The following is a 13,695-nucleotide window of genomic DNA, read 5'->3' as shown; positions in this document are numbered from 1 at the left end:
TCGGTATTCATTCACTCCCAATTGATAACCCTGCTCGTACTGTCTCTGCTTCCCTTTCCAGCACTCCATGAAATCTCCCATTTTTGTCTTTAAAAGCGCTACGACAATCAACCTGGTCATCGCAGATACAATCAGCACGAAAGCGATTTCGTGCAATTTAGGTAATGGGTTGCAAAGTTTTGGAAATGTTCCAGTCACTTGAACGTTGTCGGTGAGTTCATTCTATCTAAACTCTTCTAATTTGTATTTAATTTAAAAATGTTATCTTACAAGATCTTCCAACAATATATCTGATCTATTAGTTCACAAGATACTTAGTGATGGTAATAAGAGCAGAAGACAACAATCATACCTCATCATCACTTCCCAACGAAACTCATCCCAAAGTCTTCATTTTTCTGCTTCCCATCTCTGAATTAAATCCATATCCAGGGAAGTTAACAAGAAACCTCTGCTCCTGCAAGCTTGAATGGCTGTTTCCCAGGCGTTTCTGATGTGGGTTAATATCTCACTTGGAACTCCTCTTATATAGTAGAACTCCAAACTCTAGGGGTTGCTTTAATGCATCTCACCTCTTGCTATGAAAATTGAATACGATGGTGAATGGGGGGGGGGGGGGTTCGGTTGATGTCTCTCCAAGCTCAACATTCACCAATTCTTCAATCTCTCTACTGCGCAACTCCTGTCTCCCTCGTATCTCATATCTCTACTTCTTTTTTTACCTGTTACCTATTTATATAAGAAGCTCCTCATCTCTCTTGTTTTCTTACACAAAGCTAGAATCACAACTACTATCAAAACCTGAGCGACATTGTGGTATCAGATCTCAATCCCTGATCAGTAGTGCAAATCTAACGAATTCCCACTTGAGACTTTTAGACGCAAGTTTTCTATGCGTTGAAGTGTGAATATTTGCGTGTAAAGCTGTATCTCTAGTGTTTATACTGTCAGGTATTTCAGAAAAACGACGACAATAACATTTATATTGTCGATCCTCTGGACATAGATTTTGAGACGAAATTTGAGCGTAATGCGAGTAACGAAAATTACCCCCTGGCCAACCATCCTTTCTCTATATGCATTCCCTATAATTCAAGCTTTCTACACGCCTCAATTTCTTCCCTTGTTCACTTTTGTTGCCTCTCTGGAGTTGGCTGATGATCTGCTTTCCATAAATTGCACTCTTAAATACTGCATTTCTCAAAAGATTCTCCAACACCGAGTAAATAACCTAATTTCCTCTCACTCCTTCCTTTTCCTCTCTCCGGTTTCTCTCTATTCCCAACTGTAGAATTCACCTATCCTTCCAGTCCCTCTTCGCACCTTATTATCTCCTTTGCTATCTCAATCTCATTTTCTCACCATTCATTCCCAATATTTGATTCTTACTCTTACTCCTACTCCACCCAATTTCTCCACCTTTCCACTCCCTCCCACATACATAAACTCCCTCCCTCTTCCTATCTTTCATCTTCTCAAGACACACAGGAACGCTTAAGTTGGTATATGTCAAGGTTCTCTTTCCCCATTGACACCAAGATCTTGCTCTTTAACTAATCTTTCATCGCATACCAAGTCTGAACCTCTGATTGATATCGAACAATTGAAGTGTGCATCTGGTTTTGGTTGTCAGTATCTCAAATCTGGAATTTGGAATGTAAGCGAAAAGTCGATTTTTGCTGTATATTTCCAACTCACGAGTATACGACAGCGGGAACTTTACTGAGTCGAGATGAGACGATAAAAAGTTACGAGCCTCTCTCCAACTCCGCCATTTTTGGTTGTGAAAATCAAAAATCTCTCGTTCTTATTTCTTAAAAATGTGAATTTCTGGGCACTACATCCTCTGTCTTCCAAGAACATTTAATTGATGTGTGATTGTAGCTTCGAGCTTTGATTGTGGACTGATTTTGCCTACAACTTTACCTTTATATCATTCATCGCTTTCTTGTTTCGCATATTCGTCTCATTCTACCACTATCCATATCTCTTGGTCTTCCTCGATATATATATATTCTCGTACCTCGCCTCCTCTCAGCTCAATCTCCATCTCTAAAATAACAAAACCCCTTTACACTTCTCCACACCCTCCAGAATGATCAGTGTCAAGGAATATCATTGTTTAATCCCTCACGCATATTTCGAATTCCCTATCATAGGTGGTTGATACACGTTCCCAAGTATAATTAAATTCCAATCTGTAGGTATTCATTCTATAATTGTGATTCCGGAAGCGCGAGGAAGGGAAAGGGGGGCGCTAAGCGATGAATGATTTCCATTTCTAACCCCCGGACCGGATATTCCAAGCCAAAGACTCACTCGAGCAAAGTACCATCAATCGAAGAAGAAAAATAGAATAGACAAACCCTCCTTGTTTCCCTCAACCTCCTTTCTCCAACTACAATGCATGTACAGTTCCAATCTTCAGATTTCATTCACTCGTTGATTCAATATCAGCAATATTTTCCTCTTTCTAATTTAAGGATCGGAAGTTGATGGGTGTTTCATACAATCACAATCGCAATCGAGGATTCAAGCCAGGGTGAATATCAATCTACCATTCCCGATCTCTTTCCCCTCAAGCCCTCATCTTTCTCTCGCAACTCCTCGGATTTGGAAATTCACCCATCCTTTACGTCACTATACCTATATTACTCATTCACCACCACTCCTTGGTACCATGAATCTTCTCATCCATATATCCCTCATTCTGAAACCTCCATCCCATAGATACCTACCAAGATATGTATATAAGCTTCTTCTTCTCTAGACAATCACCTCTCCAAGCATTTTAGACCGACCAACGGGCAGCCTTTTAGTGTTTGTTCTGAAGATAAGAACGCTTTAGATAGGTACAGGCTTCAATGGATAGATGTTTTAATAATCAATAAGATAGGATTATGATTATAGTTTCCTGTTAAATTATCTGTATTCACACATTCTTCATTGTATGAAGAATTCGACAATATATCCATATTATCATTATGATCAAACATCTCAACAAACAGCCGGTAGCTCCAAGACAATAACAATAACAACAACCGAACAACTCACGTCCACTACTCCCCTTCAATCTTATTATCTTCCTCCCACTCTCAAACACCAGCAAAACATTTATTCATCTTTCCATGATCCATGAATTTCTTCGTTTTCAGAAGTAACGCAGCTCTCTCATGATTGATTTCGTCACCCTTTCAGCCATTAATAACCTTCCAACTCTAGATTTCGCATGATTAAAAAGAAGATCATGGAACTACTCCTGTGAAATTGATGTTGGAGAGAATTTTCTAGTTCGGGTATTCACTCATCTTCCCGCTCATTTATTCACTCCATACACTCCATGCACTCTATACCTCCATCTTCTATCTAGTACCTACCCCCTCTTTTCTTACTCCTCCCAATCCATTCCCACTCCATATCCAATTCATATCCAGATATGCAACCCCCCCACCCTTTTCCCTTCTTCCTTCCAAACCACTTCCTCGGAGCATGCAGACCGCTGATTTTATGCCCGCCTGTCTGCACCCTCACAAATCTCTCCCTCAACCAAATTCAAATGCGGAAGAATATCGTTTCTGGATTCCATTATTAGAGTAGAGGTATGTGTCATCAATGTAACACCTCCTAAGCATTCTTCCATTCCACTCTCAAATTTCGACAGTCTTCTAGAAGATGAGATAGGATGAGATGAGATTGATTCTCACCATATCACCGCCGTCGAAATATGCTATTGTTATCGTTAAAATGAGATATTGAGAGGAGGGTAAGATAATAAGAATAGATGATATAATCGATGATTGAAGTGTATAGAAAAATCAAACTACCCGTAGGATTTTATAGAATATCAAGAGACAGCGCGAAACTACTCCTTGTGTTTTGTTCTTTCTTATTGTAGTTTGTTCTAGCTCGACTGAACTTAACTATACGCCAGTACCCATTATATCTATAGACAAATATATACAAGGTCATCTGAATCCCACCTTAGTTCCACTGTTTAATTATGTACTAACCTTCATCGAATCTTTCAAATGACCTCCTTCTGCACCTTCATTGCCTTATTCTCTTATTCTCTTTTCACTACACTCTTTTCACCACCTTCCATTCACTCTCTTAGTTCACTCTCTCATCCACGCCCCCCACACCCACCCCCTATCTAGCATGCACTATCCAGCATTTCATTACCACGAACTTCATCCCATATACCCCATACCCACCCCTCTATCCCCCATCCCATTCTATAGAATTTATCTTTCCCCCTTCCCCATCCCCTATTCCCTATAATCTATTTCCTCCTCATTATTCTCACTATTCTTATTCCCCCTCCTTTCCTCCCACCCCAATTCCAAACCCTATATCTATCTACACATCCCATATCCCATATCCTACACCCCAACTCTAAACCCCATATTTATATCCATATTCTATATCCCATATCCCCATCTCCATTCCATCCATAATACACATGCACATCCCCATTCACATCCCCAATCATATCCACATCCCCTTTCACATCCCTATCCCACCACCCACTATCCACATCCCAGATTCCTAGATCTAGATTCCTTGTCCAGCCCATCTCGTCTCACAAACTATATCTCTGCTTTAACTATAATATCCACTTCAATCTTAACTTCAATCTTAACTTCAATCTTAACTTCAATCTTAACTTCAATCTTAATCTCCTTCCAAATCTCCTTCCAATCCTCATCCTAATCTCCACCTAATGCCAACAACGCCTTTCACTTACACACTAATCCCATAAAAGCTACTCATTGAAAAAACCAGATACTTAGGAGAAATTATTCCATTCTATTCTGTTCTATTCTATCCATCTCTTCATGTCTTCAATTCAGGTATCTCATTCGAGTAGTTTCATTCCATTCCCAATCCCTCGTCCTCATAATAATCCATGGTATCATCGCAAAGTCCCTCCTATTCCAATTCGTCATCACAATTTGCCCTGCTCTCTGACCCCCGTTGCATCCCATTGTATCCCGTCCATCTTAAACTGCCAACGCGGAACCATTGGTATCAAAACAAAACTTCCAAACAAATATGTATGTATACCGGTGTACCAGAGTCCTTTTAATCTCTGTACAACCTCTCGTAAAAACATAAACTCCTCATCCATGATATATGTAAAAGAGACCGAGACCAAACACCATCGCTAAACCAACTGAAAATAAAAAAGATATTCTGGTAATCTACTCATGTTTCCCATAATTCATCCTTCATTGTCCAATCCCCGACCTGAATGAACATCCAAACACTTGAGGCCATGATTTCTCAAATCTATTTCCCCCACCTCGCCCCAAACCTTTCAATGTAGTTCTTCCTAACTGTCCACATTCTCGCTCTCTTTCCAAAGATATACATCGGTACACTTGCAGCCATTAAAACCAATTGGATGACCCCCAACCAAATAAATACTTTCTTACTTCTATCCCTCTCCAACCACTCTGTAAAGAACAATGAAAAAACCAATCCGTGAAAGATGTTCTTCGAAAAGTTCAATGTCACCAATGCTTCACCAGCATACTGTCTGTAAGAATCCACACAGAACGTAATCGCCGTTGTCGAACCTAATGAACAACCAAAAGATATGATTCCGAAGAAGATAGTTGGAACTATCCAATTATCATGTATTTGAGCAGACCAACCGAAACCCATCAAACCAATAACTGTGGTTAATGCGACTGGAGCTGCCATTATAAGTCTATATTCCGGTTCGTAGAGACCTCCATTTCTTCTGGACATAGCCCGGACAATGACATCGCTTACTTTTCCCGCCACCGCTGTACCTAGTACTCCACCTATGAAAGGAGAGAGATATACTAATCCAGTTGATAAAGCGGAGAAATTATATGTATGTTTATCTCTATAGATAACAGCGACGGATTCGGATAGAACGATAAGCCAACCAATTGAACAAGCATAAACAATTGAAGACCATAGGACAGCCGGATATGTAAAGAGAATGAAAGGTCGACAGGCTACTATGAGCCATCTATCTTTGCTCAAACGACCATACCAGACTTTAAGTTGTTGTACAAAAGTTTGTTTGGGGGCTTCTCGAAGTTCTCGCGTATATTGTGGTCCAAGGGACGGTTCACGAACTGAAAGTCCTTCCTCAGCATTTCGAAGAGTTGCACTTGAAGGTTTTCTTTCGATTGGACGACCACGATCGACATAATTTCCTCCGGTATTTTCGACATTACTACAGTAAGGTGAATTGAAGTTGTGTAAAGTAGCTACACCTGCTGATGTTGAAGATTCTTCTGGGTGTACAGATTCGTGATCACGAGTAGCTGGTCGAGTTGTACTAGGATCAAATGATACACGGACTACAAAATATTGTTAGTTTGATGCCTTAATTCAATGAGAAGATCAGATCTTACCATCACGGTCCAAGTGGCTAGGTCTGGTGCGAGGACTTGTAGGTCTCATGATAACATCTTTATCTTCTTCCTTATCTTCTTCATCAATTTTTGTCGAAGTTGAATCTGAATGCATGTCATCTGGAACAAAACCAACATGCATACTTCGAGTTGGTTCAGCTGTTCTCATTTGCTGGGTTTGTGGAGATCGGGCTGCTTGTTGTTGTTGATCCGCCTCAATTCCATCCAGTTGATGAGCTGCAGCAACATGTACTCTAGATGACGAATGTCTGAGACCTCCAAATGTATGAATGATTTGTGATATGTTAGACCCTTTTCTGCTGTGACTTCTCGATCTTGGTCTTTTAGCTCTTGGTGTTCGATCCCAGAATGTTTCTGGAACAAAGAAGAAAAGTAGTATCCAACAAAATCCACCGATCATGGTAACAATCCAAAATACCCATCTCCAACCAAGTGTTTGAATAATGACAGCACTAACGAGTGGCACCAAGTTCTTTCCACCAAGTAGTAATAAGGTATAAATTCCGATTCGATAAGCACGTTCGTGTAGAAAGAAAATCTCTGCAATTGTAGCAGATGGCAAACATTCGACTGGACTAAGTGCGATACCTTGAACGATTCTGGCAATCAGAAGGGAAATATATGATGGCGAAAGAGCGCACCATATACAAGAAAGGATGAAAAGAATTGCTCCACCAAGATAAACTGGGCGTTTTCCGTACAAAATTGCTGTTGGAGAAGCAAATACTGAACCAACGCCAAGACCCATCATATACAATCCGGTAGTAAGTGCAACATCGGCGGTTGTAACATCGTACGTATTCGCAACATTTGTAAATCCGGCAGCCAAAATTGGTGTCATACCACCTCCCAACATACAATATAATCCGAGGGAAAGTAATGCTGCATCTCTCCTCCACATTGGCCAATTGAGAGGATCGTTACTCGATTCTTCTGGCTGCGGATCCAAAACAGTTGACCCATCTTTTGTCAATTTCTTTTCCGACCGAGTTGAAGCTGCACGACTTCTGTCATATGGAGTTTGAGGTGGAAGTGTAGATGTTGAAGTTCTCGCTGGGGCATTTCGCAAACCTAATGGTTCATTTCGTTTGCCTGTGAGAAGGAGAATCGAACCTGGAGAATAGGCTTGTTAGATATTTTGCGAACGGAGGGACTGTCTGGAAATCTTACCAGGAACTTCATGGGTATCTGGTACATTCAAAATTCCCATGCTCCATTTCGAAGGTCGAGGTACATCTGAGTCATTCAAATCTCCATCTTCCTTTTCATGGTTTGGAGTATTCGCAGCATGATCTTGAGCGGAAAATGAGTGTGGTTCAGAAGGTCTTTCCCGTGGAGAGATTTCGGCATGTGAGTCGTCGCCCATTTTGATGATCGTAACTGATAGAGAAGGAAGGATCTCTATATCATATCCAGAATGTGGTGGTTTTTAGGAGTCGATGGAAGAAAACAATTGGGGGCAAATGGGCTTCACCAGCCTTATGACGAGGCTGGTTGGAATTCACTAAGATGTCGGTGTACTCGGACCAAACTAATTTGTAGTGAATTGTGAAAACAAACACTCCCTCCGAGATGACTATAGGTATCTCGATTTATAGGATAATAAAGAAGGATGTAAAAAAGGTGCGGATAGGTAGGTAGATAAAGTATGGAGGGGCAATGAGGGAGTCAGAATGTCAGAAAGCCGACAATCCTCACATGCATATATAATAATACGAGTATGAGAAATGAAGATCTTTTGGGGAAATCGGAGAATTTCTCAAGCAACTATATACTTGTACAAATAAGATACAAGCGATAAGGGAAAAAGGAAAGAGCTGAGAAGAAATTAATATAAGAGATATACTTTATACTTGACCTAGTTACCTTGATAGTAAGTAAGGATGAGATGAGATGGTAAGGATGAGGGATGAGGGGTTGGATGGTCAAGAAATCGTTTAATCGTTTAATCGTTTAATCATTTTTCTAACCCCTTCATTTTTATTTAATTAGACGGTGTAGTGCTTGATTTTTTGATTTTGGACTAGATACTATTAACTATTTATCGTTTAATAACTACTATCTAATAACTACTATCTATTATTTGTTATCAATATCTACATCTACCATTTACTACCAGTATCTTCTACTTACTATCGACTACCTGCTACTTACTACTTACTACTTACTACTTACTATCTACTCAGGTATCCAACACTCACCAATGACGACAAAATCACAACTTCAGCTCAAGCATTAAAGATTCATTCCAGATTAGTACAAGATCACTACATGATTAGTCTACCAACTACCGTCGAAAACATCACGTTGTGGCAGAAAAGAGGACCCTGGATTGTTAAAAGAAAGGTCATATGGGGTAAATAGAGCGCCACAGAGACCACCGATAGTAAAAATGATGGAGACACAATGGCGGTGGAGTAGTAAGGTTAAGGATTCTAAGACAAAACTCTCTAGGTATTCTGATAAAGAGGTAAAAGATAAGCGCCGCTCGAGTGTAGAAAGTGGGAAAAGGATTTTGAGTGGTTGAGGATGTGCGAATGTTGTGCGCATGTTGGCTTGACTCCAGTTATACTGTACACGATGACCAAATTCCAAGGTAGATGATGAATATATGGGGGTTTCTACTCAACTTGGAGTTAATGTTGTGATGTTGATGTTTATGGTTGGAGATGATAATGGGGTTGTGGGTAATGATGAGTTAGCGACGTTGCCACACATACATGCAATCGTCTAGGAGCTATTCTGTACAGGGTTAAAAAAAGCAAACGGAGCTTATACGAAGATCTCTTTAGATCTTAAGCCTCATTCCTTTTTCAAGCCTCCCATTAAACCCTTGTATAGCTCACCTCACACAGTGGCACTATATCATCTTGCATCCATTTGGCATCCTACTTGCAGGGGAGGCATATCTACTAGGCATTCAATCATCTTGGTTACACCGTGCATCTTTGTCCCAACTCCCAAGTATTTGGCAGATAACGCGCGCTTCCCGATATTTACGCCTTTGTTGGCCAAGAAAGTCTTGTGAGTTATGAGTTGTGGGTTGTGGGTTGTGGGTTGTGGGTTAGGAAGGCTACGATATTAACAAAATTGCCTATTTCGTCTCATCCGTACTTGATGTTGCCCAACCCAATAATGGGGGTTATCCGAGGTTTAATCATTCTCTACGCATAACGGGTTTTCATCTCATCATTTCGTGAAGAACACACCTACCGACGACTACCTAGTAATCGATACCTACATTCAAGAAATTGAACTACATGTGGAAGTACAACAGAGGACTTTCTCTTCACGTAACCTTATGTCTATCTTCAAATGCGCGATTTACTTGCTTCATTCGACATTATCGTCTGTACAATCACTTTACAAAGTACAAACAATACTCCAATCTCCATGTCCCACTCAAGTGCTCACTATCTACCTACCTATCTCTTCTCATTTTTTCCCAAGTTCCAACCCTTCTTCCAAATCTTCTAGGTAATTCAAATCCTCAATGCATAGAGTGGAACATAACTTCACAGTGGAGAATCTAACGTCCAAACCCCCAGCTGATCACAAGTCATCTGTTCTCCATCCATCATGCACAAGCCCAACAACCAGCTTCCTCCTTGTTTTTTTTTTACTTTTTCGCTCCCAGGTCGGATCCATTCTTATACCCAATCTGACATCAATGCATACCCAGCTCAGACACGCCTGCCTCTCTATGCCGCACGTTTTCTGAAACCATCGTATTTGTGATACCCCAGATTTCCAATCATTGCCTTTCGGACAATACCGAGTCGAAATTTCCGGGGTAATACTACTCATCTATCCTATGCGAGTGGGTATGAGGAGTAAGACTTGCTTACTTTGATAAGATGTTCGTCTATTGTCTGATACCTTAATTGAGAAATATGCCAACGTAAAGTGGTTTGCAGTTTACGTTGAAGGTTTCAGTTCACATGCATTGCAGATAGTTATTTCAAGCGTACATTGCGTATGTCTCTATCGATTTTTTGATTTGCATATCACATAAGGTCGAGTGATCAAAGTTTGTTTCAAATTGTAGTCTTCCAATTTAGATGAAATGCTTTCTAGCCGAGATATTTCGCATACTCGATAGACAGAGCGGCTTCTTGCATGAGAATAGTCGTAAATAAACTTTTGAGCGACCAATTACGATTTTATTTCACATCATGTCTCCCTTAATTCTTTACTTCTGCTGCTTAAAACATGCCTTCAATATTTCGAGATTTGCCTATTCGAGAGTCAGTAACTTTCCGAATGGTGTTATTGCATACAACTAGATCTCATGTTCATTCCAATCCTCGCTTCCTCCAGACCGGCAACCATCTCATTTCACACTCTCATCACTTCATCCATTGCACTACCTTTCTCTCCGTCGGAATGAAAATTATGAAATACAACCTCAATAGTTTCCGAACCTCGATGCTTAAAGCTTTGATCGATGGCTGCAGCTTCACATTACCTGATCTTCATCTCTTCATCTCTTCTACCCGTCGACAACTATCCCGCTTGAGTCTTGATGTACATGATCATACCACACTTTTCTATCCATCCACGATTCCCAGGTTTGAAGATTACATCAATATCACACCAGAACATCTCATTATCTGATCTCCATCATCTACATCTCACGAACAACCATTCCCTAAATTCATACACACACATCATCATCTGCTCATCCTCCATCCACACCCATCTCCCAATCCACGATCTGGAGTTTCAAAATCGATGAGTTGAGTATGAATAATTCATGAGAAGAAGTTACATACACCATATTCATCTTTCCATCACTTACCATTTCTCCATATATCCAAGTATCCAAGTATCATATTATATCATGAAAAAACGATTTCCGATCACCATTTAAAACTCCCAGTAACCACTCCTCTAGAAATCTCAACCTATCTTCTATCCTAAACCTGTACAGTAATCTGCATCCATATCTTTCTCCTCCTCCTCCTTCTCCTCCTCCCAAGCTCCCAATTTCCCAACCTACCAATCCCATAACTTTACTCCACCCCCACATCCTCCTCCGGCTTTCTATTCTCATACCTCCCTCCCTCCTTTTCTCTATTTCCCCTTTAAGTCCAAAAATAAATGGTACTTCGATTCACATCTTATCCTTTTCTCTCCAGACTCCCATTATACCACGAACTACCCAGCCAGAAAGTCTTTTAATGAGACACCTCTCTCTTATCCTCGTGTCACATACATATATACATATATACATATATACATACAAACAAACAAGCATAGTCCAAAAAATACAAAGTCAGAATTTGGATACGCTCATTCACAACCATTGATAATTCAGGTCTTACATATAAATAAAATAGACATAAATTTAACTTCTAAATCATGAAAATTAACATATTCCTCAACCTACCGCCTTGCCGAGATATCAATATATAAAAAGGATATTTCAAAGTCAAGCGAACCCAGTCCTGGTTCTAGTAGCTAACCACAAACTCCTTATACTAAAATTCCATTTCCCTTTCCCTTTCCCAATATCCAGGCTTCCAGAAACTCCTTGAACACAAATAATCTCCAAGCCTACGCTTCCTCCCCCAACCCCAACATCCCTCTTAATCCTCCCTCCACACCTCTCCACCATCTTCCTCTCTCCTCCAAATTATCTCCTGCGCCTCCAGCCCCCTCTTCCTTCCTCCTCTTCGCCTCTTTCGCAGCCGCTACGCTCGTCATCCTCTTTGCTTCTAGTGGTATCAACTCCGCATTCAACCTCTCCGCCTCTTTAGTTTTTCTCGGAACAAGTACTTGCAGCTGTTCCAACTGCCTATCCAATTCTCTTCTTTCCTTTTCTCTTTCCTCTACCAATTCCCTCGTTTTATCCAACCCCAATTTAAGATTTAGATTTCCTAGCCCTTCACCACTCGATCCATTCTCTTCCTTCAAAACCCTAATACCTTCCTCTAACCCCTCAATCTTCTTCGGTAATTCCTCCAATTGTTTCGTTTGCAGTTGAATGTGTTCATATTTCTTACACAATTCTCTCCCTCTTTTCTCCAATTCTTCAACCAGTTCTGCGACTTCGACTTTTTGGGCTTTGAGAGAGGTTTTGGAAATAAGCAGAGAAGCTTCTAAATCGATATTTTCTTGATGTTCAACTACTAGAGGAGGATCTCCGACAATAGCACGGATAAATTTTTCTTTGGTGACTTGTTCGAGATATGAAAAGCGGAGTTTGGAGAAGAGTTCCTATTGGAAATTGTTAGTATGTGTTTGGGGCTAGTATTATATCTCCATGGCAAATGGCTTCTCTGGCTATATCTCTGCTGTGCTTTCGCATCTTCAATTATCCTGCCTCCACGGCAGTGGCCCCCGGAGGGCCAGCGGAGCGTCATTAAAATCTAATAATTTATGGGGGCAAGCCCAAGCCCCCATAGCTCGCTGCGCTGGAGCTCCTCCAAATACAACACAAGAAGAGAAAAGGAATGAATTGAAAGCCAGAAGAAGAAGAATATACCTTGTAATGCGCCAAATCGGCTTCTAAACTCGCCGGGGAAGGACTCTCAAGAGTATCTGCGGCAGAGGCATTGGATGTACGAGAGCCAGATTTTAAAGGGACGGAAACTGGTTCGGAAAGTTTGATGATACTTAGTTCGTGGGATTTCTGGAGTTTGTGGAGAGTGGTGAGAGTGCTTTGGGGTGAATGCGCCATGGTGAGAGGAGAAGTAGAGTTGTTGTTTGGTGGGTTTTGAGGGTCGTTGAGTCGAGATAGTTTTGTAAGAATACCAGAGTCTCGTAGATTGGTGTAGAAATATATCCTTATAGATGAATGTCTCTGCAGTTGTTGATTTTGTTTCTTTTGGAGACTCTTAATCGGAGGGGTGTCTGTCGCATCGCATTGTTTACTTTGAATTATTCTGCCATGCGGTGACAATACCATATAAATCCACACCCCTTCTCGGATATATTTCCTTGTTCTTCGTATTGCCTACTGGCAAATGTTCTTAATTAGCCGGTCAAGGTGTCAATATATCATATCCTAGAAAATACGATAGCAACCACAAGGCTCCAACTTCAAGATCAACTAACTGTATATACTTCTCTTCACATTCTATTCGTTTCAAAATATCTCAATTCACTTTTTCTTTGGCTCGTATTCTTTCTTCGATCACCTAGGTATCTTATATCTACAACATCACTCTTGATAAACATTATAAGAATCACAATAATACCCACCATCCCTATCTCACATTATCGTCATCAATCTTACAACTTCAGCCTGACACCATATTATCGCACAATC

The 13,695-nt window shown here is 40.6% G+C and overlaps 2 protein-coding genes across 2 annotated transcripts; both read right to left on the bottom strand.

The window, feature by feature from the left end:
* Positions 1–4,786: 4,786 nt before the first annotated feature.
* On the bottom strand, positions 4,787–8,276 carry EAE97_010645 (uncharacterized protein). Its single transcript, XM_038881160.1, has 3 exons — positions 7,590–8,276; positions 6,399–7,532; positions 4,787–6,344 (listed from the first exon to the last, which is right to left on the bottom strand). Exons 1-3 carry the CDS (start codon positions 7,783–7,785, stop codon positions 5,293–5,295), a joined length of 2,382 nt encoding a protein of 793 aa, XP_038728021.1. The 5' UTR covers positions 7,786–8,276; the 3' UTR covers positions 4,787–5,292.
* A 3,702-nt stretch (positions 8,277–11,978) lies between these two features.
* Positions 11,979–13,104, bottom strand: EAE97_010644 (uncharacterized protein; the record flags this gene model as incomplete). Its single annotated transcript, XM_038881159.1, has 2 exons — positions 11,979–12,641; positions 12,910–13,104. The coding sequence occupies 2 exons, from the start codon at positions 13,102–13,104 to the stop codon at positions 11,979–11,981; spliced, it is 858 nt and encodes a 285-aa protein (XP_038728020.1).
* Positions 13,105–13,695: the final 591 nt, after the last annotated feature.

The sequence above is a fragment of the Botrytis byssoidea genome (genome assembly GCF_014898295.1).
Source record: "Botrytis byssoidea strain MUCL 94 chromosome Unknown BBYS_029, whole genome shotgun sequence".
Classification (NCBI taxonomy): Eukaryota; Fungi; Ascomycota; class Leotiomycetes; order Helotiales; family Sclerotiniaceae; genus Botrytis; species Botrytis byssoidea.
This window is presented reverse-complemented; position numbering and strand designations above follow the sequence as displayed.